At 41.5% G+C, this 24,876-nt stretch overlaps 1 protein-coding gene across 1 annotated transcript in view; it reads right to left on the bottom strand.

The window, feature by feature from the left end:
* Positions 1 to 24,876, bottom strand: part of STAB1 (stabilin 1) — a 158,887-nt gene that overhangs the window by 77,427 nt on the left and 56,584 nt on the right. Inside the window, exons 17-27 of the mRNA XM_061617982.1 lie at positions 23,212 to 23,292; positions 22,734 to 22,892; positions 20,328 to 20,390; positions 18,647 to 18,748; positions 16,327 to 16,413; positions 15,106 to 15,217; positions 9,649 to 9,832; positions 8,911 to 9,004; positions 7,899 to 8,057; positions 3,543 to 3,638; positions 2,751 to 2,846 (exon numbers count right to left, since the gene is read on the bottom strand). Coding sequence (XP_061473966.1) covers positions 2,751 to 2,846; positions 3,543 to 3,638; positions 7,899 to 8,057; positions 8,911 to 9,004; positions 9,649 to 9,832; positions 15,106 to 15,217; positions 16,327 to 16,413; positions 18,647 to 18,748; positions 20,328 to 20,390; positions 22,734 to 22,892; positions 23,212 to 23,292 — 1,233 coding nt within the window. The remainder of the gene's footprint in view (positions 1 to 2,750; positions 2,847 to 3,542; positions 3,639 to 7,898; positions 8,058 to 8,910; positions 9,005 to 9,648; positions 9,833 to 15,105; positions 15,218 to 16,326; positions 16,414 to 18,646; positions 18,749 to 20,327; positions 20,391 to 22,733; positions 22,893 to 23,211; positions 23,293 to 24,876) is intronic.

Below are 24,876 nucleotides of genomic sequence, written 5' to 3'. Positions count from 1 at the left end.
TGCAATGATGAAAAATGGCTTGCAAAAATGTGTACCTTGTCAAAACAGCCTACAAAAATGTGTTTATTTGAGAAATTCACACAAAAATGGTGAAGAATTTTCATGAGGATTTTTTTAAAAAAAACCAGATTGCTGTAGAAATGTAGAGAACTGAATTTAATATTGGAAAAGTGAGAAACTGAGAGAACTGAAACAGACAGATCTTTCCATCCCTAACCAACAGTGACCAGCCAGGTGCCTCTGGATATCAGGGTACAGGAGCTGCAGATCCAGCTGCCTTCAGGCTATTCCTCTCCCAAGCTTACTCAAATGAACATACAGGTGAGCCGGGGGGAGGGCAGCTGGATGACAGCAGCTGTAGAGCAATAATCTGACACCCAGAGTGGCTACTTAAAAGGCACGATGGAGGAGAGTAGAAGGGAACAGATACTAGTAGAGGGTAAAGGACAATACAAGAAAAGTAGCAAGAAAACAGGACTGGTGGCAATTAGAAGCAGAGTGTCAAGAGATTAATTCTGGGGGTAACTCCCAGTGGCAAGTCAGTAATGGAACACTACAGAATAATGCAGTCAGCTGAAGGGAACTACTATGCTATAGACAATTAGACACCAGTGTGGGTAGAAAAGCCCTAAACCTTGGAAATAAAAATAGAAAAGAGATCCTGTGATGAAAAAGGGATTTCCAAGCTCTAGTGGCAAAGGGTCCAACAGCCTCTGAGGCTAAGAGCTCACCTGTGGTTCTGAGCACCCTAGGGGCCTAAAGGGGGAGATTTTGACACTAGATATGAAGATAAGAACCCTTTGGTCACAGCTTTTGGTATTCAGGAGGAAACTGCCTCTGAATGTAGAGGTTCAATTTAGTTATCATGGCAAATATCCATTGTAGATTTGTCCAAGAATTTGTTGAATCCTTTAAAAAAGCCTTTTATGCCAGCAACCATCACCTCCTTCATGTGGCAGTGAATTCAACAAGTGCAACTATGTAATTACTGGGTGCTTTCCAAAATGAGCTGGTGTGCCCTGAAGTTTTTCTTGAAGCCAACTCCATTTCAACAATTTAAATTACAAAATGCTTGCCTTTCTACTCTTAAAGTAGTACTTTCCCCTTAATATGCCGTCTTCGCATGGACTAAGAAATCACAGCGGGTTGAGTGGGTGGGGCAGAAAGAGAGATGCCACTCCCTCCTCTTCTTTCATTTCATTTCATTTCAGAATTTATAAACCACTCTACATTTTAAAAAAATATGCAAGCAGTGTACAGAAATAGTGTATATAAAACATAAAAGAAATAATAAAACAATATTAAAATCATGAAGCCAACAAGAATTAATAACTGCAGGAATAAAATGGGCTAATTCAAGAAGTGGCCTTCCCTCATCTCTCCTGCTTCCCTGCTGAAACTCTACATCATCATCCCTGCAAGGTGGCCTGTGATGTTCCTGTATTAGTGTATATATGGTAAGTGCTGTTTGGATAGGAGATACATGGTAAGTGGAATGAAAGAGGACGGGGGAGTAAATGGGCAGTAGAATGCTGGATGATTGGCTGAGTGTTTGGATGGCTGGAGAGTATAAATGGAAGGATGACAGTTGAATCTGGGTGGACGTTAGTGGGTTGTTTGAGAGGGTGGACGTTAGTGGGTTGTTTTGGTGGGTTTGTGAGAGGAGATTGTGTGGAGAGTTGGTGGATGTGAGGAGAGTGTGGAGTTCGGATTAATACTAAGACCAGTACCTCAGGAATAGATGAAACCATATGCTTAAGTGCCTTTATAAAGAAATCTTGTTATCTTTGTTATTTAATAAATATATTTGGTTTACCAAAGGCCTGATCCTTGGCTGGGGTTTCACAGACCAGAAGGGAGGGTAAGGTAAATACCAAGGCTGAAGGGAAACTGTAACAAATGGTGGCAGCGGTGAAGGGGATAATATAACACCACAAGTATTCAGAGCAAACCAGAATTATATATAAAGATCAAAGGGATTGGGGACAGCTTAAGCACTCAGTCACAGAGGTAACCTGATAGACTCAGGCAGAGTCTCTGGGACTACTGGTTATAGGATGTGACTGGTGGTGCTGCCTAGCAGGGGGATCTGTTGAGATCTGTGCTAGAGTGGGGAGAGAAACCATAAAAAAGGACAGTCCGGACTGGTGGAGTCCCTGGTGGTGCCTAGTGACAGGCAGTAACCACGAGCAGGTAGGAACCTGACAGGGAGAGCCAGGGAAGGCCGTCACATGGCCATTTTCAGCTCCCTCACAAAAATCACATTTGCTATGGTTTCCAATTAGGATGGGAAAGATGAGGAGAGCAGTTGGACTGCCTCTGATGGCAAAACTATTGGTAGAATGCTAGTTTTTCTTTACAACAATACTTGGCAAATTGTCTGTCTGCTCTTAAATCTTTTACTGACTGGAATTACAACAAATCCAGAGCTGGAAATTTGAGCACAAAGGTACTCAGCTGTTCCTACAGCTGTTTAGGAGGAGCCTAGGAAGCTGCTTTTTATGAAGTCAGACCCTTGGTTTATCCACCTCAGTACTGTCTACACTGTTCAAAAGCAGTTCTTTCAGCTCGAAAGCAGTTCTTTCAGATAGGGGACATTTCCCAACCTTACCTGGAGAGGGTGGAGATTGAACCTGAGATGCTCTGTGTCCAAAAAATGTGCTTTGTCAATGAGCAATGGCCTTTCCCCTATATGCATGAATTCACCTTACTCTCACCTCTTCAAAAAGAATAGAAACGTGTCATTTTACCTTCATTAGGTCACCATAGCACAGAACTCCATCTCCCATATATCCATCAGAACAACGGCAAGCCTTCTCTCCAGTATCAAGAGACTGACATTTAGCCTATTGGATTTTTCAAAAACAAAAATCTATGACACATCTATTACCAGCAGACATTGCATACACAACAGCACAATCCATGATGCCTAAAAAGGCAAGGAGAGGAACAAAACAAAACAAAAACCCACATATTCAGGTGATGATGATACACTTGAAACAGTTTTATGATCAACCCCACCATTCCATCAACTGAAAACTAAGGACAGGCAGTTTAGATGAAAGACCAAAAAGCTATGAAAGTGGCAGGTTGATTCAGAATGTGGATTCTCACAGCACAAAAAAGCATTCAGATGAGTGTTTGACAGTGTATTTTCCCATTACTTTCTTTGTTGCAAAAAGTCCTATTTTGGATGAGTGTGCGGGTAGGGTGTAACAAGTTTGTTGTGCAAGAGCACCAAATAAACTTTAATTGCATAACCTGAATTTCCCACTATATACCTGAAAATAAGGACAGTGTGGAAATAAAGGAAGAAGTGCTATATGGATTTCAAAAGCTACAAAACCTAGTTTGGCCAGGCGCAACACTAGGACAAAGCAAAGTGTCTGCAAACAAATGCCTTTCTCAAACTACTTTCAGCTCTCAAATGCTAGTATTTGCTTCCAGCTTTGTGACAAACAGACTGGTGGTCCTGATCCAATGCCCATCTCCAAAAGATAACAGAACTAGTTTTCACAAAACAGGTTTTTCCCTTTTCTTACCAATTCATGGCAGCCACCATTGTCCATCAAGCAAGGATCAATAGGGTCACAGCTGTAACCATCACCATTATAACCTCTCTTGCACACACAACTGCTCTGAAAGTAGAAACAGCAGGAACGATGGTTACCTCTTGATATTAAAATTACTTCCACAAACACCATGCTATTTTTTAAATGTTCCTTTAAAAAGTCTACTCAGTGGCTCCTTGAAAGCTGCAAACAAAAATGGCATGCGGTTACTCAACAGGGAACAAATCAATGTGGAACAAAACAGACGTACACAACATTGTCAAGTTCAGTGTACTTATATGCAATTGTTATTCCTTGGGTGATTGTAGTACAGATACTGTTAAATACATAGAAAGATGCTTTGCTTCTAATTTTCATTAACCTGATTTCTACACATTTGCATACAGTTTGAAAATGTTAAGAGGCAAACTAGATGTTATGGTGGCATGCCTCATGCGTCAGAATGCAGGTTGTCACATGAAGCGAGAGTGGAGATGGGGCCAATTTAAAGTTGCAGTAGAGGCAGATTGCAAGGGATCCATCCAAAACTCCTTATCTCCAGATGTTTTTCTCTTGAAAGGGCTTTGGAGCCACTTGAAGTCAGAAAGACTGGAAAGAAGTGTAAGACTAGGGAAGGGGAGAGAAGAGACGGGGGAAGGATTCCCCTCTATAGACATAAGGAAGATCTCATCAAATAACACAGTGTGCCTTTTAGTAGTTAACTTCCACCCAGCATCTCCCAACTTTCACTACTGGTGAAAGCTAAAATAAAACTACCCATGAACAATCCATGAGTATCCAACCACATATCACCTTGACTTTGCTTTAGAGCAGGGATATGGAGCATGTGGCCTTGGGATGGGATCCATTGGCTGGGGCCACTTCGAAACCATTCCATCAACTGAACAGGTGGTATTGATTAGAGTTTGTTCTTTGTCTGCTATCAGCTGCTTTTACTGGTCCAATTTTTTCTCCCCAAAAATATTGATATCAATATTGATATTTTTAAAGGATATATCAACGTTTTGAAAGAGAAGGAAAGCAGCTTCACTGCCTCCTTCTCTGCTGTGACTGAGGTGGTCAGTTTTTGTGTTAGCAAGCAGAGGCCAGCTGTTTTCTTTTGGGAAAGAAAAGGAGGAGAGCAGCGTTCAATGCCCCCATCCCCCACTTCCTCCTTGGCAAGCCTAGAGGGCTTAACATAGGAGAGACTTTCTATGCTAGGCTTGCCTTTTAATCTCTATTATAGACTTGGCTTGCTTCATCCCACTTGGAACTTGGATTATTTAAGGGAGGGGAGAGGGAGGGAGGGAGAGAGAGAGGGAGAGAGAGAGAGAGAGAGAGACCGGTACTGTTATGTTGTGCTGTGAGTAAAATCACTAAAAGAACAATATGTTAGTGGGGGACATCCAGCGTCAGGGGAAACCAGCTGAATTTCAGAGCAAACACCATCACTCTGCAACAATGAAGAATATGTGGACCATTGACATATCCAGTGCTAAATCTCAATTCAGCAGAATTTTTCCCCAGCAGCCCTAAACAGCATGATCAGTGATCTGGGATGATGGGAATAGTATTCCAGTAACATCTAGAGGGCCACAGGTTGCCCATCCCTGCCTTACAGAAGCTGTTACCAGAACATCACCTGCAGGTCTAACAGTGTACATCATTGAAGGCAAGTGGCATGCATGCCACATCAAGTTGGACATACAACAGACCTTCCTACAACATTTAGGAGTGCCTTTTACCAACAGTTGCAGCTGTTTCTAGACCGGGATAGCCTGGGTTGGATGAGGGCCAATAAACTGAGTCTGAATCCTAGGAAGACAGAAGAGCTGTGGGTTGGTGGTTCCTGAGTTCAGATAATTGGTCAGTTGCCTGCTTTGGATGGGGTCGTACTCCCTCTGAAAGAGCAGGTCCATAGTCTGGGGGTACTCCTGGATCCATTTTTATTGCTAAAGGCCCAGGTGACCTAGGAGTACCTTTTACCAGCTTTGGCTGGTAAGACAGCTGCAGCCGTTTCTGGACTGGGATAGCCTGACCACTGTTGTCCACACACTGGTAACCTCCAGCCTGGATTACTGTAATGTGCTCTTTGTGGGGCTGCCCTTGAGGTTGGTCTGGAAGCTGCAGCTGGTGCAAAATGCGGCAGTGAGACTGCTCACTGGGGCAGGGTATCACCAACATGTCACCCCTCTGCTGAAAGAATTGCACTGGCTGCCCATTTGCTACCAGGCCAAGTTCAAAGTTCTACTCTTGGTGTACAAAGCCCTATACAGTTTGGGACCAGGATACCTGAAAGACTGTCTTATCCCTTATATATCCAGTCAATCACTGCGCTCTGCAGGTGAGGGCCTCCTGCAGACACCATTTTATCAGGAGGTCCGTTCTGCACAACATAGGAAAAGTACCTTTAGTATGGCGGCACCTACCCTGTGGAATTCCTTCCCCTTAAATATTAGACAAGCTCCATCTCTCTTATCTTTTCAGCATGTACTGAAGACCCTCTTTCAACAAGCCTTTTCAGTTGAGAACTTATCCCAGTCTGCATCGGTGTTGGAATTGCTTTTTAATAGGTTTTTAAATCTTTTTTTTTTAAATGTTTTTAACCTTTATTTTTAAGATGTCTTGAAAGCTTTTTAAAAATGTTTTATTTTACTGTATTTTAAAGTCTGTTTTTATGATGTTTTAAAGTGTTTTTAGTGCTTTTGTTTACCGCTGTGGGCTCCTGCTGGGAGGAAGGGCGGGATATAATTCAAATAATAAATAAATAAATAAAACATTTAGAAACCACAAATCAGGAATCATGACAAAAAATTGAACAACCTGCTTCAAATCTTTTTAATTTTGGTGACCACAACCTCTCTGTCTTGGGAGTATGTGCTGTAGAACCATCAAATCCAGAAATATTAGAAGAGAAAACTTCTGCATCTACAGACTCAAAACACTACTACAGGGACTTGACAACATTTAATTTCTATCTAGCTTTTGTTTTTCTTTTTTTAAAAAGCTTCTCTTGCACATGCCTTACAATTATTTCATTCTGAGTGTTCTTAAAATGAATATTGAAGCTTTCAGATTCATCTGAAATCACAGCTACTTTACTGGGGGGAAAGGATGATGAAACATTGAACTAAACAACATTAAATGGTTCTGTTTTGATTCTGTCTCTCTCAAAGAACAAAGATAGGTTTAACACTGTTTAGCTCAACATTTTAGCTTCCTCCTTCCTCAGTAACTCAAGTTGGATTTCAAATAGCGCTACAATATCTAAGGATGCAAAAATAAAATTGTGCTTTATGGCCACTTTAGAACTTGAACTAAATTGCAACAATATATCACAACCATCTTTTTTGAGTAAAAGCAATTTTAAAAAAGGGAAAGACAGACAGAATGAGAGAAAAGAATAAAGACAGAATACCTAAATAATAAATGAATAATATACAAGACAAAAAGTTAAAAATGGAACCCAAATGCAGCAGTCTGGGGTTATAAGTGGGTCCACGGCTGGAAAGTTTGTAGGCCACTGGGTTAGGTCAAGTGTACATACAATCAAACCCATGTTACCTAGAATCTCACACATAAAGCCCAGCTTCCAGGTTGACTCTGACCACCATTTTATGGTTGTTCTTGGGTAAAAGTAACAGCTGCCCATGGGAGATTTTGGCTGGAAATCTATGCTGGGGTTCCAAGTACTGGGAAACCCATAGGCTTTCCTGGCTCAGATACCCATACCTAATTTTGTGGGCTGGGCTGGCAGTGCAGCCCCAGGACTGGTACCAGACTGGTATGGGTCCTTGGGCACCAGACTGCAGCGGGTCTTCGAATGCAGCAGCTGCAACATGGTGGTAGTACTGCCACCAGGGGCTTAAAAATAGGCCTGGCTGCATGAGCACACCAGCATGCTGTGCGAGCACACCTGCCATCATCCAAGATGGCGGCAGCGGTGTTGATGTCCCCACTGCCATCTTGTGTGATGGCAAGCATGCACGTGCAGCATAGTGATGCTGGAAGTGGCGTGGCCAGCCTGTGCAGGCAGAGGGGTTGCCTTGGAGGGTGCTCCCACTCTGTGATCTGTGCCAGCATCAGGTCATGGGACACATGCTCTGTGATCCCATGCTAGTGCAGATCATGGAGCGGGAGCTACACCTGCCCAGCCTCAGCAGCAGGGATCCCCAGCTAGTGTCCAACCTGGCTACCTGCTGGTGCTGGGCCTGCGAGGACCCCTTTAAATGTGTGATATCCCATCACAAGAATTAATGTGTAAAGGGGGCTTAGATAATCTTCATAGTGAAATGTACCGTATCTACTGATATTTTTTAGCAAGTTAGTAAAGAATGCTAGTTATACCTGTCCAGGCCCAATATAGTTGCAATCAGCATTGATGTGGCAGCCTCCTCTTGTTTCCATTGCACAGTTGTCAATGGCAATACAGTCATTTCCATCTCCAGTCCAGCCCTTGTTACACTGGCAGGTTGCTGTGCCAGGGCCTGTACTGTTGCACATGGCCTGGTAAGAAATAAGAGAAAGAGCAAATTAAGAAAGGATTGTCATCATGCCTGAACAATGGAAATGACACGAACCAAAGATATTTAACTCATGATCTATCACTATTAATCTTATATATGGGTAGCTATGAATCTGAACCTTGTATTTTAGTATGTTTACCATGCCTTGCCATCACTCTATCTGTCTATCCATCCACACACAGTTTTCTATAATGCATATCAGACAGAGAACAGGCTCCTGCTTAACTCTTCCTCTTGCCATTGTTCTTCCCAAAATTGCTCTCTCCAAGAGAGGAAAAGAGATGGAGACTTGTACCATTGCCGGGGGGGGGTGTCAAACAGGAAAATAGTCAAAGGAGAAATTGTTAAGCAGCTGCCTCCACCTGCCTAACCAATCACCACCAGTATTTTCCTCAAGTTTTTTGTTAAGTTAAGAAGTCACGGCAACTGGGCATGGCATATTGTTTGGCCCACTGATCCCCACTAAGAAACATGACAACAAAGTTTTACTCATTTTCCTGTCACTTGTACATAACCAAACACTTAAAATTAAACTGTTTAATACACAAAGCATTTTCAAGACACTATTTTACAAACAACTAATCTTTACACCATGACTCTAAGGATGGCATCATTTTAATCCTATGACTTCATGGATGGATTGATGCTGAATACAGAACAGCTGAGAAGCAAAAATCTGTCTGAGAGAAAATCAGGAATAATCTTGATCTTCAGCACCAGTCACTAGTGATTTATTTCAAAGCATCTTTCTCACAGTACACTCCTGGGAAGAAGCAAATTAACAAAAAGAAAATCAATCAATTCTCTAGCAAAAGCATGCTTTACCCACATACATTTTCTGAACATCCTCCCCGTTCTGGCTTGCTGCAGACATCAATGGGCTCGCATGAAAACCCATCCCCTTCATATCCATCAAGGCAGACACACCTTGGAGAGAGGCAAAGGGAACTGTTAATTCACAAAACAGGGAACTGATTCACAAAGCAGGAATTTCTGCTAGCACTTTGTCACTTATTTTAAGCAAACACTGTTCAGGGGAATAGTTGCAAACCTCTTAAGTTCTTTAGGAAACAAAAGCTATGACTGCCCCGCTCCCCTCTGATCACAGGAGAATACCTGTCTTCTCCTCTTTCCCTGGCCCAAAAGCCATTCACAAACCTGTGTCTCTTTCTCAGGCATGTGGGGAGAAAAGAATAATAAATCAGTTTGCACTGTTTTGGGTCCCTCTTCTCCCAGACTTTGCAAAACTGCTTTTCCCAGGACAGGAGAAAAGAATAACTTAACAACGTTTTCTCTAGACCTGACTGGTAAGGCAATATGGCTTTTCTGTGGGTAGAAGGAAGAGTTATATCCATTTCCCAAAGTTCAGACTGGGGAAGGGTTCTAATCCCTCATCTAATCCAGAGTTTGGAAAAGTTACTTTTTTGAACTACAACTCCCATCAGCCCCAGCCAGCATGGTCACTGGATTGGGCTGATGGGAGTTGTAGTTCAAAAAAAGTAACTTTTCCAAGCTCTGATCTAATCTAATTACCCCCACAGGAACAACTACATCAGTAAAGAGGCAGCCACCTTATAGTGTCGTTCAGGCTGCAGACTGCATTCAAATGGCAATTCAGAGAGGCAGTGGAAGTCCCACACTTCTGAGAGCTCCTGTCACAAAATTCCCCGGTGTATCCAGCTTTGCACGACCCGGCCTTGCACACTCCCTTGCTTCCTGGTCTATTATCACAAATTCCATGGACACAGCCACAATCTGTCAAATGAGCAGAGCATACATTTAGATGCTAAACAGACCTGATAACTTTCTGAATTTCATATTTCACCACATACATTCTTTAAAAAGTGTAATTTTTTTCTGTCAGGTCACTTTGGTCACTTCAAGAATATGCTGTAGTACCAAGGCTGAGCAATCAGAGCCAAGGGACATATAGAAACACGCCACCATGAGGAAGACCCTATTGCTCAGGCAACATTCTGTCCCAAACAGGAAGTCTTTTATAGCTCTTCCTATCCAGGAAGGCCTGATGGGCAGCCTGGGTGGGCACGGGCAGTCCAGAGTCTGAAAATACTCTATGGGCAGGAAGGTCTTCCAAGCTGCAGTTTGATAGTTCACCACACAGGGTTGCAACACAGAGAACAGAAGGTACCCAGTAATAACTGGTAAGTCCAAGTGAGGAGAGTGCTGCTCGTGCACTCAGGTTCTGCTTGTGGGCTTCCCTTCAGGGCAAATGATTGGCCGTTGTGAGAACAGGATGCTGGACTAGATGGGTCACTAGTTGGATCCAGCAGGCTCTTCTTTTGTTCTTGTATGTATTGCAACAAACAACAAAAGTTACTTGTGGGGGCTTACAGACCAGAGACAGCCAACATGGTGTCCTCCAGATGTTGTAGCACTACAATTTCCATCATCCCTGATAATTGGTTATGTTGTCTGAGGCTGTTGGGAGTTGTAGTCCAACAACATATGAAGGGCACTATGTTGAAGACCCAATTAGATTAACACATACCCTCCTGTTTCAAACACGTCCAGAAAAGTATGTCTCTTAAATTCTATGTCTGATAGTGCATTCCTTTCAGAGGTAAAAATTAATCTGCAATCCTATATACTTATCCATTTAACTCATTGAGGCTTAATTCAGAACAGACATATATAGGACTGGACTCCACCATACATTTCAGCATTTCAGGGGCTATACTTTATTAATGCTGTACCAACTACAGCTACCACCTGCTGCTTATGTACATATTATACAGCCACGAGAGTGGTTGTACACTATAGTCAGCATGGATTTTTCACATTCCACAATATTACATTGAAAACAACCCCCATGCCATTCTGATGCTTCCCATAAGCTCATTTCAAAACAAAACCTTACAAAACTTATAGTCCTGAACTCAGAAACGCTTGCCTTAAGAACCCTCTACATTTTCGTGGCGATACACAAAACAGTCAGAGAGATTCAATAGTTCAAAGTGTAAAAAGAGAGAGAGAGAAAAACAGACCTCTTTTGGACTTTTTTCTGCCAGAGTGCTCATAATCTGTTGAAATTAATTAAAAATCAGCCATGTTCACAGAGTACCTGTAATCCTATTACTGACCTTGTCCCATACTCTGACCTTCATCTGCTTCAGTTTAAAAGTTTAAAAGTGCATTGAACTCAATGTAAGGTTGGGCATGCTCAGTATGAACCAACTGTCAGTGTTTTAAAAGCCAGACTCACAGCTGGTGGGTTTGGCTAATCATGAGGCCACACCCACACCAGACCTTTATTTCACTTGAGACAGTCATGGCTTCCCCCAAAGAATCCTGGGAAGTGTAGTTTGTGAAGGGTGCTGAGAGGAGTTGCTTATTCCCCTGACAGAGCTCCACTGGATAGAGAGGTTTAACAGTCAGCAGCTCGAATTGAAGCTTGTGAGGGGAACAGGGCATCTTCTAGCAACTCTCAGCACCCTTCACTAACTACACTTCTTTGGGAGAAGCCATGACTGTCTAGAGTGAAATAAAGCTTTGGTGTGGATATGGCCAACAACAGCTTTGATTTAAATTTGGATGGGAGACTACATGTGCCTGCTGTAGAATAAAAAGGTGGGGGAAACGCTGAAAAACAATTATATTGTTCACAATGTTTTCCTTTTGAAAAGGAAAGGGGCTTCCCCTCTGCCCAATGCCCACCCACTCAGTCTTTACCCCTTCCCTCCCCCTTCCTCCCTTCCCCTCCCTCCCTATCCTCTCCCCTCCCTGCCCCTCCCCCAGGTCAGTTTCACCTATCCTAAGCATGATTGCACGGGAGTAAATCCCACTGAACCCAAAAAGCATGCAAACGATCAAACCTCCCCTCCCCTCCTCCTTGCTCCTATCCCCTCCTTCTTTCCCCTTCCCCTCCCCCATCCGCTTCAAATCCCCTCCTTCTCCTTCCTCCTCCCCCATGGTCAGTTTTACCTATCCTAGGACTATGACCTGGGAGGTCAGGGTTTGAATCCCTATATAGCCATGAAGCTCACTGATTCTCAGTCTTAGAGGAAGGCAATGGTAAACCATCTCTGAATACCACTTACCATGAAAACAAGTCAGAATTGACTTGAAGGCAGTCCATTTCATTTTCAAGCATGATTGCATGGGAGTAAATCCCATTGAACTCTATAAGCATGCAAATGATCAAACCTCAATGGAACCTACTTCTGAGTAGACATGTATTGGATTGCAGGTTACTCCTTGTATTATTTACGTTATTATATGACTTCAAGTCAGTTACAACTTATGGCAACCCTATGAATCAGCGACCTCCAAGAGCATCTGTTATAAACCACCCTGTTCAGATTTTGTAAGTTCAGGTCTATGGCTTCCTTTATGAAATCTAATCATCTCTTGTTTGGCCTTCCTCTTTTTCTACTCCCTGCAGTTTTTCCCAGCATTATTGTCTTTTCTAGTGATGTGTCCAAAGTATGATAACCTCAGTTTCATCATTTTAGCTTCTAGTGATAGTTCTGGTTTAATTTGTTCTAACACCCAAATAATTGCTTTTTTTCTCAGTCCATGGTATGCGCAAAGCTCTTCTCCAACACCACATTTCAAATGAGTTGATTTTTCTCTTATCCACTTTTTTCACTGTCCAACTTTCACATCCAGACATAGAGATCGAGAATACCATGGTCTGAATGATCCTGACTTTAGTGCTCAGTGATACATCTTTGCATTTGAGGAGATTTTCTAGTTCTCTCATAGCAGCCCTCCCCAATCCCAGCCTTCTTCTGATTTCTTGACTATTGTTTCCACTTTGGTTAATGACTGTGCCGAGGTATTGATAATCCTTGACAAGTTCAATGTCCTGTCAACTTCAAAGTAAGATAAATCTTCTGTTGTCATTACTTTAGTCTTCTTGATGTTCAGCTGTAGTCCTGCTTTTGTGCTTTCCTCTAACTTTCATCAGCATTCGTTTCAAACGATTACTGGTTTCTGCTAGTAGTATGATATCATCTGCATATCTTAAATTATTGATATTTCTCCCTCCAGTTTTCACACCTCCTTCACCTTGGTGCAATCCTGCTCTCTGTATGATAAGTTCTGCATATAGGTTAAACAAATAGGGTGATAAAATACACCCGTCTCACACCCTTTCTGATTGGGAACCAATCGGTTTCTCCATATTCTGTCCTTACAGTAGCCTCTTGTCCAGAGTGTAGGTTGTGCGTCAGGACAATTACATGCTTACCCCCATTTCTTTTAAAGCATTCCATAGTTTTCATGATCTACACAGTCAAAGGCTTTGCTGTAATCTATAAAGCACAGGGTGATTTTCTTCTGAAATTCTTTGGTCCATTCCATTATCCAACGTATGTTTGTGATATGATCTCTGGTGCCTCTTCCCTTTTTAAATCCAGTTTGGACATCTGGCATTTCTCGCTCCATACATGGTAAGAGCCTTTGTTGTAGAATCCTGAGCATTACTTTACTTGCATGGGATACTGAGGCAATAGTTCGATAATTACTGCATTCCCTGGGATCCCCTTTCTTTGGAATTGGGAAGTATATTGAACACTTCAGTCTGTGCGCCATTGGTTTCTTTTCCATATTTGTTGACAATTTTTTGTCAAAATTTGGACAGATTCAGTCTCAGTAGCTTGTAGCAACTCTATTGGTATGCCATCTGTTCCTGATGATTTGTTTCTTCCAAGTATTTTAAGAGCAGCTTCCACCTCACATTCTAAAACCTCTGGTTCTTCATCTTTGTACTATAAAGTGTCATTTTTTTTCTCCCGCCCCCCACAAATTAGTACAGCTTCAAGGCTTCAACCAGCCCTCATCTTGCCTAATTAGTGCAATCCTATACCTAAGTTGATTTACCTGAGAGTAAGCTCCATTAAACAAAAAGAGACTTACTTCTGAGTAGACTTGTATATATTGTACTATAAGTTAACTATACAATCATTTTTAACAAGTGCCTGTTTAGAACTCTTTGAATTTGCCATGGGGAGGTGGATTTTTTAATTTGCACAAAAAAACTTCCAGGGAATACCTTCCTCAGAAGATGAAGATGCATCCTGGTTGTTAGGAAGAAAGGAAGGACAGAAAAGTAAACTGGAAGCAGCAGCTCTTTAGGACCCTGGCTCCTTACTGCGGCAACTTCTGCCTGCCCCTCACTCACCCCGAAGCTGTGAGGAGGCTTTTGGTTCTCATCTCTCTGCTGGTAAAAGAGGGGAGGTGGGGAGGGAGGCAGAAGCCACTGCTCATAGCTTTGCATGCCGAACACACATACAACATACACACATGTTGTCATCTCTCATCTCCACAGTTCTTCATGTCCATTCTGACGCTGCCTCCTTGCCCTCCAGTTCCTTTCTCCCTCCACTCCATTCTTCTCCACCACCGTCCATTTTTTAAACAATTTTTTCTCCACTCCACCCCATCTTGCTCTCCACCTCCTCCCTCATTGCCTCTAACACCCATAGAGCATGAGGGAAGAGCGACACTGTGCAGAAGCACGTGATTTTATCCACGAATCAGAGAAGCAGAATGTTTCCACTGCTTCCCCGCTCAAGTAACGCCCAAAAGTAACACTGGAAGTATTACAGTTACAGCTGAGAAGTAATGAAATTATTCCTTGTTCTATTACAATCAAAATGAACTACCCACTCGTTCTTCAAAAAAGTAATAAATTACAAGTGATTTGTTTTCCCTAACAAATTAGTTCCAAGCTCTGAGCTCCAGGGGGAGGAGTTTCCCAGAAGCAACCTGGAGCTCTGATGTTTTTCTGCCTCTTCAAGCTATTGGTGGATAGTAACTCGCTTGGTGGTGTCCTAGTGCCACTTGAGAAAAACTTTGTATCCCTGTGTACAAATATATTATAGCTTTAGATAACCCCAACAGCAATACATCTAAAAACTGTCCTTTTGACACTATTCACCAGCACCATTCTCAAGGAGGAAAACCCTGATAATCATCTTAAATTTTCTCAGACTTGATTTACTCTGCCTGAGTTTTCCTGCCACCCATCTGGGTTGCTTTCCTGCAGATTCAGAGTCACAGACCTTCATCACAGTTCTCTCCATGCTTGCTTGGGTTTGAACAAACGTGGCAGGCACTCCCTTGGAAATGCTCAAAACAGCGGCATTGACCATTCCCTCGAATCCCATCATTGCACTGGAGAGAGGAAAAATATTCAGCATGTTAAATAGGATATGAAGTTGTAAGACAAAACTCAAAAGATTTTAGCAGAAGGATAATGTGGATAATGCTTTAGAAGCTAGGGAAAAAATCCTCTTGAACTATCAATAGAGAGTTTGTTTCATTCTTTCTGTGGCTTTTGCAGCCACCTCACTCCATTCTACATGGACTCTTGTAGAATTCAACATTCAGTTCCAAACATATGAGTGCTACACAAGCCTATTAATCCCATGACATGGCAACGTTAGGCCTACATTGCACTGAGGTCAATGCAAAAATATGCCCCTCGGAGATAGTTTATGGAAGCAATGAGATCATTTTTCTGATGTAGTAGAGTTATTCTGATGGTCATGTAGTCCTGGAGATAGTTCATACATGACTTTCCTTGACAGAGAGAAAAGAACGTCTTTCTCTCTACCATCTTGCTCATGCCTTAATATTGGTGGAGGAGATCCTTCTTGTGTTCCACTGCCTGATGAAGTGCATAGTGTGCTGGCACAAGGAAGGTCCTTTTCTGTAAAGGCATGTCCTCTAGAATGTAGAGTTGAAACTGGTGCCAACTTGATTTTTGGCTCTGGTTAAAGGCATATCCTTTTACTCAGACTTTTAGATGAGGTTGTTTTGTATTTGAATCACTTTTAAAAGGTTAATTTTACAATTAATCCTTTTTAATGGCAATTGGTTAACCCAGTTTGTGTTAACATGCATGGTTCTATTTTGGCATTTTATTGTAACCTGCCCTGAGATCTGTATAACAATGGGAGGCTTTATAAATATAAATAAAGAAAATATATTCATGATGTGGCTGCAGATATTCAACTTTACCCATGCCTAAGTTTCCTTGTTTTAAATAAAATTCTTTGGCCTTTGCAAAGCTCAACAGAATATAATTCTAACTTGGTTTTATTAGGACAATTCCTGACATCGCTAGTTAACACCTGGATCAAAATTTGCCAAGGGGCATGGGTCAAGCACACATCCCTTTAGATAAATTAGCTGGAGACATTAGTAAAGGGTCTGACAGCAAGTTAATAACCAAGGCTCTCACATTTTCCCAAATGTCCAAGAGGTCCTTTGCTACTTACACTTCCTTTGCCATAGCATGGACTGGTAAATCCACCAGGACATGGGGTGCAGGCAGGACCATAGAACCCTTTGCAGCATCCAGGTGCCTAACAAGACATCAATTACATCACTTGAACTACACCATCAGCCCTGATGATTCAACAAACTTCCACATTTCACAGAGATTTCAACTTGTAACCCTTTGCTTCATTTTAACACCAGGGAACTAGGAATCTGCTTTGCCCATTAAAACAAGTGTTATCCCACACTTTTCTTATTGCAAAAAGTCTGGGGAAAGTGGGTTTGTTGTGCAAGACCTCCCAATAACTGCGGAGCCTGAATTTGCCAGTATGCAAAGAAATCCCATCCTAAAATCGCAACAGTTTGGAAGTGCCCAGTGGTCGTGAAAAGGAATGTGTGAACTTGGACCATCCATTGAGTGTCCCACTCCCATTCTTCATCCCTTCCCAAGGAATGTCTTCACCATATATTTTGTAGGAGAACTGACTCTCCTCAAATGGGGGGGGGGAGACTTGGTCTTTGTTGTTCATTTGTTCATTGTCTTTCATAAAGAGGTCATTGTTCCCTGTCAAATGGCTGTATAAATGATGAAGGGGATCCTTTGTCTGGGCCACGCCAGGGAGCTGATGCAGTTTACCACTGGAAGCACAAGCACACAAGAAAACGTTTGTGTCTAGTACCCACAAACCAGCCTCTGGAACTCTTTGAATTTGTGGACCTATAGGCATAACATCATCTCTGGCAAAATTCAAGACAGCTTTTTCCAGCCACTTTGACAATATTTCATTAAAGAGAAGAGACCTTCCTCAAACGTGGCAACTCTCTTTTCCTGTGCTTCTTGCTATTAATGCAGTACCCAGAGGGTCCGCTAGACATCTGTTACACAACAGCGTCCTGTATTCTAATAATAAACTAATTCCCCCAAACGGAACCAAAATGGAACCAGGAGATCCCAAGGCAAGCAGAAACACAGTATTTTGTGACAGGGGGTGGGAAACACTCTAAGAAGTGGGAGAACTCAAAACAACATAATGAGGACTGACCATGTTCAGTGAGCACAGAATGCTAACTATTGCAGAAAAAAATGGAAAAATTGGGGAGGCGGATGGAAAAGAGAATTCCACAAAGACAGTATGGCTGGCTCACAAAACCCTGAACAGGAGCAAACCACACTGCAACATGTAGTTGCAGGTCCCACTTGTAAATGTCTAACAGACAAGCTGTGATGTTTTTAATATGTTCTTAAACTTTCTTTTTTAAAATGTTTTTAATCTTAGATGTTATGATAGCTTTTTTATGTTACATTTTTGAAGATGTTTTGTTTTAATGTGTTTCAAAGTTTGTTTTTATGATGTTTTAATGTTTTAGTGCTTTTGTTTGCCGTCCTGGGCTCCTGCTGGGAGGAAGGGTGGGATATAAATCTAGTAATAATAACAACAACAACAATATTCCCTGCATTAATCTAAAGAGGCTCACCATTTACCATTAAGCATGAATCCGAATATATTAAATTTCTGGGAGAGCCTTTGAATGTCCAGGCCCATTGGCATGCCTTTGTTACACCTCTTTGACCATCATTCTAAATGGAAACCAGAGGACTCGCATCAAGGAAATGGGAGCAGAATCATCCCACACTTGGAATAGACACTGACCTGGTTCTCACCTTGGCTTAGTGAGACTCATGCCTAACCTCAGCCCTTGCTTTTTAATATGTTTTTAAATATTTTCTTTAAAAAAAACCGCCAATGTTTTTAACCTTTTTCTTAAAGATGTCTTGAAAGCTTTTAAAAAAATGTTTTTAAACATGTTTTGTTTTAATGTATTTTAAAGTCTGTTTTTATGAGGTTTTAAAGTGTTTTTAGTGCTTTTGTTTGCTGCCCTGGGCTCCTGCTGGGAGGAAGGGTGGGATATAAATCAAATAATAAGTAAATAAATGAATAACTGCAAGCTGTAACCAAAGCTTTTTTATGACGTGCCTTGCATATTTCACACAAGCATAGGAGATGCTCCCCAATGAGAGGGTGGCTAGTCGAAAGACATGTTTCATATGGAGCAAAAGGAATTTTATGGATTTTATAATTTTCTGATGTCTTAACAATTTTATTGTACACAGCCATGATATTTTTTATGAGCTGGCAGTTTATAAATATTCAGATAGATAGATGGATAGATTGGATAGATGGAGGGAGGGAGGGAGGAACGGAGGGACAGAGGGACAGACAGACAGACAGAAAGACTGGGGTTTGGGGATGGTTCTGTGTGTGTGATATAGGTTTCTAATACATATTTGGGAGCCATTGCTCTGTACCTTATACTTACCACCACAGTTTGGTTGCAGCTTCTTTTGCAACCTTTCTTCATCATGTTCAAGCCTAGCGGATCATGGATGTACACACATTCCTCTGGAATGAGCCCATGGTCCTTTGGAAATAAAATGGATTGTAAGTACAAAGAGTACTTTTCACACATGTTCAACACTTATCCATCAGGTTGTGCTAGCCAAAGGAAGTTCACTGGGGGAGTCAAGGTGAACTAGGCTGTCGACATGTCTGTCAGGAAAAGGCAGGAAAACAGTTTCCTCTCTTGGCAGTCAACACAGATAATGCTTTTCAAGATAGCTCTCTGGTTCACCTCATGATAAGGAAGAACAATGAAGATACAGTAGAAATTGTGTCACAAACAAGTTTTTTTGGTTAGAAGCCAACACATCACATGGTACTTTCCTACTCCAGAAAGAGAAAGAGAGGAAGTAAAACCTATTCATGTAAGCAGCTTTTAATGAACCTTGGGGGACTTGTTCCATGATGACCAAAGATCTAGATTTCACCCATTGTGGTGAGATTACTACACTACAGCCAAGATTTCAATATACAATTTTAGCACCTAACTTTAGAATACTCATGTGTGTTGTAAGGTAATGTGTAGGTATTCATATTCCTGACCATCTCTTCCCAATAAGGAGCACCCCAAGTTCCCAATAATCAATAAGGGCTAGCTGTGAATAGCAGAGATATTGTTTGTTTTTCAGTGCTCTGGGCTGCACTAGGTACTCTTTGGCACATGTCAAGAAGAACCTGCACCCTGGCAATCACTCTACCCTTCCCATTCCACTTCATCCTTCTCATCTCATCCACACACTGGAGAGGAGTGGGGGAGAGCCATCATAAAGCAGAAAGAGACACCTTAGAAGTTAATGTGTCAGTTGTGACTCTCTGACTCCACAAAATTAACAGAGAAAATGATGGAACAGCTCTCAAGCAAGTAAATCCCCCAGAGAGTTCTGAAAGATGACAAATGCTGGCAAGCAAGAGTCTTTTCAATGTCAACCAAATAACACACACTTCAAATGTGTTCCAAGTAATTTTTGCTCACCTCTGTTGACAAGGTGTAATCAGCTTGGTGGGCCTGGATTTCTGTCTGTCACTGGGTATCTGCTAAATTCCCATCTCCCATCTAGAATTCAGTTTTGGATTTCAGAAGCCTGATTTCAATGGCTGAACTTTTCAGGATATGACAGCTTCAAAAGGCTGTGCTTGAAACATCATGACATACATGTAGAGATGCCGCCTGCTGAACTAATATGGTGGGATCTCCTCCTACTGCCTTGCTGCCAGAGGCATCTGCAATGCATGCGCATGCACGCACGCGCGCGCGCGCGCACACACACACACACACACACACGGTGCAGCCTATAACACCAGGGAAGCCTTCTGGACCACTTTGGAGCCCTCCAGAGGGATTCCCCAGCCCACTTGATGTTGTCCCACCATAGCCACCAATGGCGGAACAGAATCACAAATCTGCTGACAACTCCTGATTACAGGCAAAACTTTTCTGTCACTGAGATATATGTATTTGAATAGGAAACATTCTGCTCATCCTACTAACATCAGGGAATAATGCTCTATTACCAAGCGCACAGCCTTTGCAAAAAAAAACCCTGTAGCCACATTGAGAGTCTCTTAACACCTCCAACACCACAACAAACATAACTATTTACCATAACTGTGCTTTCAGGTGGGCAAACACTGGTGTTAAGGGCATCACAGTCAACACAAGATCCCTGTAACAGAAACCAAGAATAAGAATCCTTACTACATGAAAAAAGTTTACCATGTTGTTGAACTCACACCCAAGTTCATAGTTGTCATCACAGATACTGGATGGAGGAGAGATATTGCACACAGTGCTAATACCAAGCCCTTTAAAGAAGAACAGACATTCATTTAAACCAGGGTGACAAGCTCATATTATTTCCTTTCCACATTGCCCAAACTAATAAAGTAAACAGAAAGAGCAGTTCATGGACACTTCGCTTGCTCCATTCAGTAATGATCCCTTGCAAACTCAGCACTTCAAGGTAGAGATGGGGAAGAAAATAGATTTCTGTTTTCATGTTAATGAGAAAGTATCTGGTTTGCACTTTTCAAACCAATATGCGAACTAAAACGCAGCCATCCTTCAAAATGCATACTTCTCTGAATTTTGCAGTGCAGTCCTCCAGCCAAGAAATTTGCACAAAATGCAGACATTAGGAAAAAGTGTAAAAGTACATACATTCATGAAAATTACATACAAAAATGCACTGTATTAGGGGCAAGTCCTTGCAAAAAATGTGTATATTTAGAGAAACCCACACTATAATGCTGATGAATTTTCATGAGGATTTTTTGGGGGGGATCACAAATTGCTATGGAAATGTGGAAAACTGAATTTGACTGGAAAAATGAGAAATCAAAATTTAGAGATGCATCCGTTCCTATTTCCAGGATATATCCACCACCACTATACTAGTTTTCTCCACTTAACACAGAAAATCCTGGCTGGGAGGAGACCAGTAATGGGGGAAAGGTTAAAGCATCTCCATGTGCCAGTCTCCTCTACACTGCAGATCACCCCCTCTCCCACCACCACCCACTCTGCAGCAGAGAAGGTGCAGCAGGGAATCCTGGAGACCATGTTGGCTACTGAATTGTTTCAGCCTTAAATACGTAATCTGTTTCAACTGTTCTGAACCTTAACACCCCAGCACTCTAGCAGCATTTCCTTCAGTCTTTCTCCCCTAGGCCTTCAAGCTCTTAAATGAAACTAAAATGGAGTGGGCTTAATGGGTTTTGTCATGCCTCTGAGAGCTACACTTCAGGAACTTCAACAAAGCACTTACATTATTTTCAAATCTGTTTCTTTAAGGGCTTAGCAGAAAACAAAAGTGCCACTAGTGCAGCTTCTCCCAACCCATTATTTGAACACTACATCTGATGAGTGTTTCTGCTGCATCTCAAGGCTAAAGAATGTTCAAGAGAGCCTTTGCAATATCTTTTGGAAATTTATTGGTTAGCTATGCATTTGGACACCTCCTAAGATATCGTAACCCAATTTTGCATGATGGTTCCTAAGATCAAGGAGCAGGTTTTCATCTATGTTTGGATACAACTGGATGCCATTTTGAATCAAGATGGTGGACTGAACATTTCAAAACTGCACTGATTTTAACCACTAATTTCAAAACTGTGCTGATTTTTTTGTTTTTTAGATTTCGAAGATTGCTAGTAAAGAATATTACAGATTATTCTTGTTTACTCCTTCCTCTTCCTTTTCTCCCATGCCAATTGTTAGCTTTCTGTGCAAGACACTTCTCCTCTTGAACCCTGTAAAGTACCCAGCACATTGATGGTGCAATAACAACAGAGTTAACTGAGGTAGGCCAGTTCCCTGCTAAGCTTACATTCTGTGCTGTTTGACAATCTCTCTGTGCTGCCCAAATAGTAGCAAATGTTTTAGAAAGTCTATTCTCTCTGTGGAAGCTATTTACAAAGCCAGAGGAGAGCTTTTCCAATGGACTTAATTTTCAAATAAATCCATAAATAAAGTGCAACTTTAAGCCCCTATTAAAGTATCTGCTTGTGCAGCTGCTGCGATTACAGCAATAAGCATGCAACATCCGTGCCTAGAAGCCCCGTCTGCTCCTCCATCTAAGCAACAGGAAGCAGATGTTCCGAGCGAGGTGATGAAACATCATCAGACCAATTGGCAGAGCCTGTGTCAACAGGAAGGCCAACTCTCAAAAGAATTGCAATAGGACAGCCTCTGAAGAGCCACACTGCTTTCTGAGACACAAATATCATGGGTTATAATGTGGAAGAATAAAACCACACACTACCAAAAATTTGACTCTTAGATTAAAAAGGGGAACTTGCTAGGGAAAACAGCTGAAGTTTACAGGAAAGCTGCACTGAGATGATTGTAGGGATTATACTGGCCAGCCACAAGCAACCATCTAGCACCAGGAAATCCGTGAGAAAAATGGAATTCATATTGTGAAAATAAAATACACAGTGTTTTCCCATCAGTCTGAGATCTTCCTACAGTATAAGGGAAAATATATATAGAGAAAGACTAGACGTACCGCTACAACTTTATAATCCTTTTCATTGCATTTGTGTGGCAGAATGGGGATTATTGATGGAGGAATGAAGATGCCATCTAAGGTATGAATGACACCATTTGATGCCAAGATATTCCTTTTGTTCAAGGCAACGTCAGAGTCACCCATCAGAATTCTTCCCTGTTGGAAAAGAAACATTTTGTCTCAAGGGTATGATCACTCTTAATGGCAGTGAATGGCAAAAACAGAATTGCGTAAAGCAAACATGTCGGTACACTGGCCTTGGCCTAATTATTTTTTTTAGTAGAAAAGCTTAAAACATCCACTCACTACTGGAGGGAGGTAGAAGATAATCAGCTTTTTAAACATCTGTTTCAATGTCTCTGGAATGAAGCTGAGACCAAGTCAAAATCAAAGACATTTAGCTAGACAGTTTCCCACCAAATGGGTTAACATTCAGTTAATTTCAATTGGCTGAGCTACAAAATGGGACACTTACATCCTCACCAAATCGGATTGTCAGGACCTGATTTGCCGTGGTCAGAATCTGTGGCATCGTAACCAGCTGTTCTACTTTCACCTGGAATACACAGTGTATATTGTTTTTACATAGTTAGGAGTTTTCTGAGCCAACACTTTCTGTTCATTAATTACTTCTACTTCACACACAGTCAAAGCAATTGCCTTTCTGGACTGCTTCTCACTGTCTCTCAAGAAGCTGAGAAGAACAGTGTCTAGACCTTCTCCTGTGGGTATTGGTATCTTTCACCCATCTTCTAGACTTCATGCCTGCAGGACGTAGTTTACTTTTTTACTAGAACCAAGTGCAAAATAGTGGTGGGGGGAGAAAACATACTCTTAGAATTAAGGGGCAGAGTGCCTTTGAGCAAATGCTTAGCCTAGGAATTTGTTTTCAGTAAAGACTGAGCTCATAGGCCTGTGACAAAAATCTAGCCCTGCCCCCTCCACACAATCTTCTGTATCTGAGCACCCTAATTTAGAAAAGGGGGAAATGTTTTGTTCTTGCTGTTGTTAAACAAATGGAAGTCAGGGGACTTCCGGGAAGGGTTGCTTTGCCTGTGCTGCCTCTGAGTCGTCTCTCGTCTCAGAAGAAGCTTTTTCAGCTCTAAAATCAGTCAAAATGTTCTTTTTGACTGGTAAAGATTTTCTCCCGGACAGGGAGAAACGTAGAGATTAACCATAAAGCCTGTTTTTGTGGGGAGGACTGGATTTCATTTATTTATGAGAGAAGGTTCAAACTGCAATGCCGGACGGACTTTCATCAAGCTCTAGCTGATTACAGCGACACGTTTATCTTTTCTTCAAAGAAAAACGAACTATAACAGGCAGATAAGCATCCTTCTTTCTATTTTCTTTTTTCACTTGGTTTAAATTGTTGCAGCAAAAAAGAGATTTGTCAATGAATCAGCTGTGAAGAACTTCTGGTGAGTTAAGGCTTTTCTCTTTCACTCACAAAATTAAGGAGGAAAGAAATTGAAAAAGCTTATATTTGTTTTTATTGCAAAAAGCTGTCCTGGAGGTGCATTCTAAAGATACCAACGGAAGAGGGATTTCTATTTCGAGGAGGGGGAAAAAAATATTATTTTTTGAGTCTATTTCATTTTGACGAATCTGCTTGTTCATGACGCCACTAATTGTTTTGATGTTGGGAACTAAGTTTGTTTTGTATTCCTGAACACATAAAAGATAAGGCAGGCTGTATTGTCTACACTGATGTCAGCAAGCCTGTAATATTAACCCAATTGTGGCTGAAATAATTTTTGTTTCTGTGGTTTTAAGAATGACAACCAGGAAAGTGATTGAGACCATGGAAGAAATTATGTTTCAGAAAATAATGGGTGAGATTGAGATAACGAAACAAACCCTGAGACAGGGTAGACAGGAGATGAAAATTGAATTTAACAAAATGACGCAGGAGCTTAAAGAAATAGGAGATTCTGTGAGAGAGATATTTGATGAGATTAGAGATGAGAAAAGAAAAATTAAAGGGAAGCTACAAGCCCTGGAGATTGGAACAAATGTGAAATTGGAAAAAGATTTGGAGTTTATGGATGTTAGAAATAAAGTTTACTGTTTGGAATTCAACGTTGTATCTGAAGAAATTAATGAAGATTTTGGTGGTAAAGTTATCAATGTCTTGGAT

The sequence above is a fragment of the Rhineura floridana genome, chromosome 3, assembly GCF_030035675.1.
Source record: "Rhineura floridana isolate rRhiFlo1 chromosome 3, rRhiFlo1.hap2, whole genome shotgun sequence".
In the NCBI taxonomy this organism is placed as follows: Eukaryota; Metazoa; Chordata; class Lepidosauria; order Squamata; family Rhineuridae; genus Rhineura; species Rhineura floridana.
This window is presented reverse-complemented; position numbering and strand designations above follow the sequence as displayed.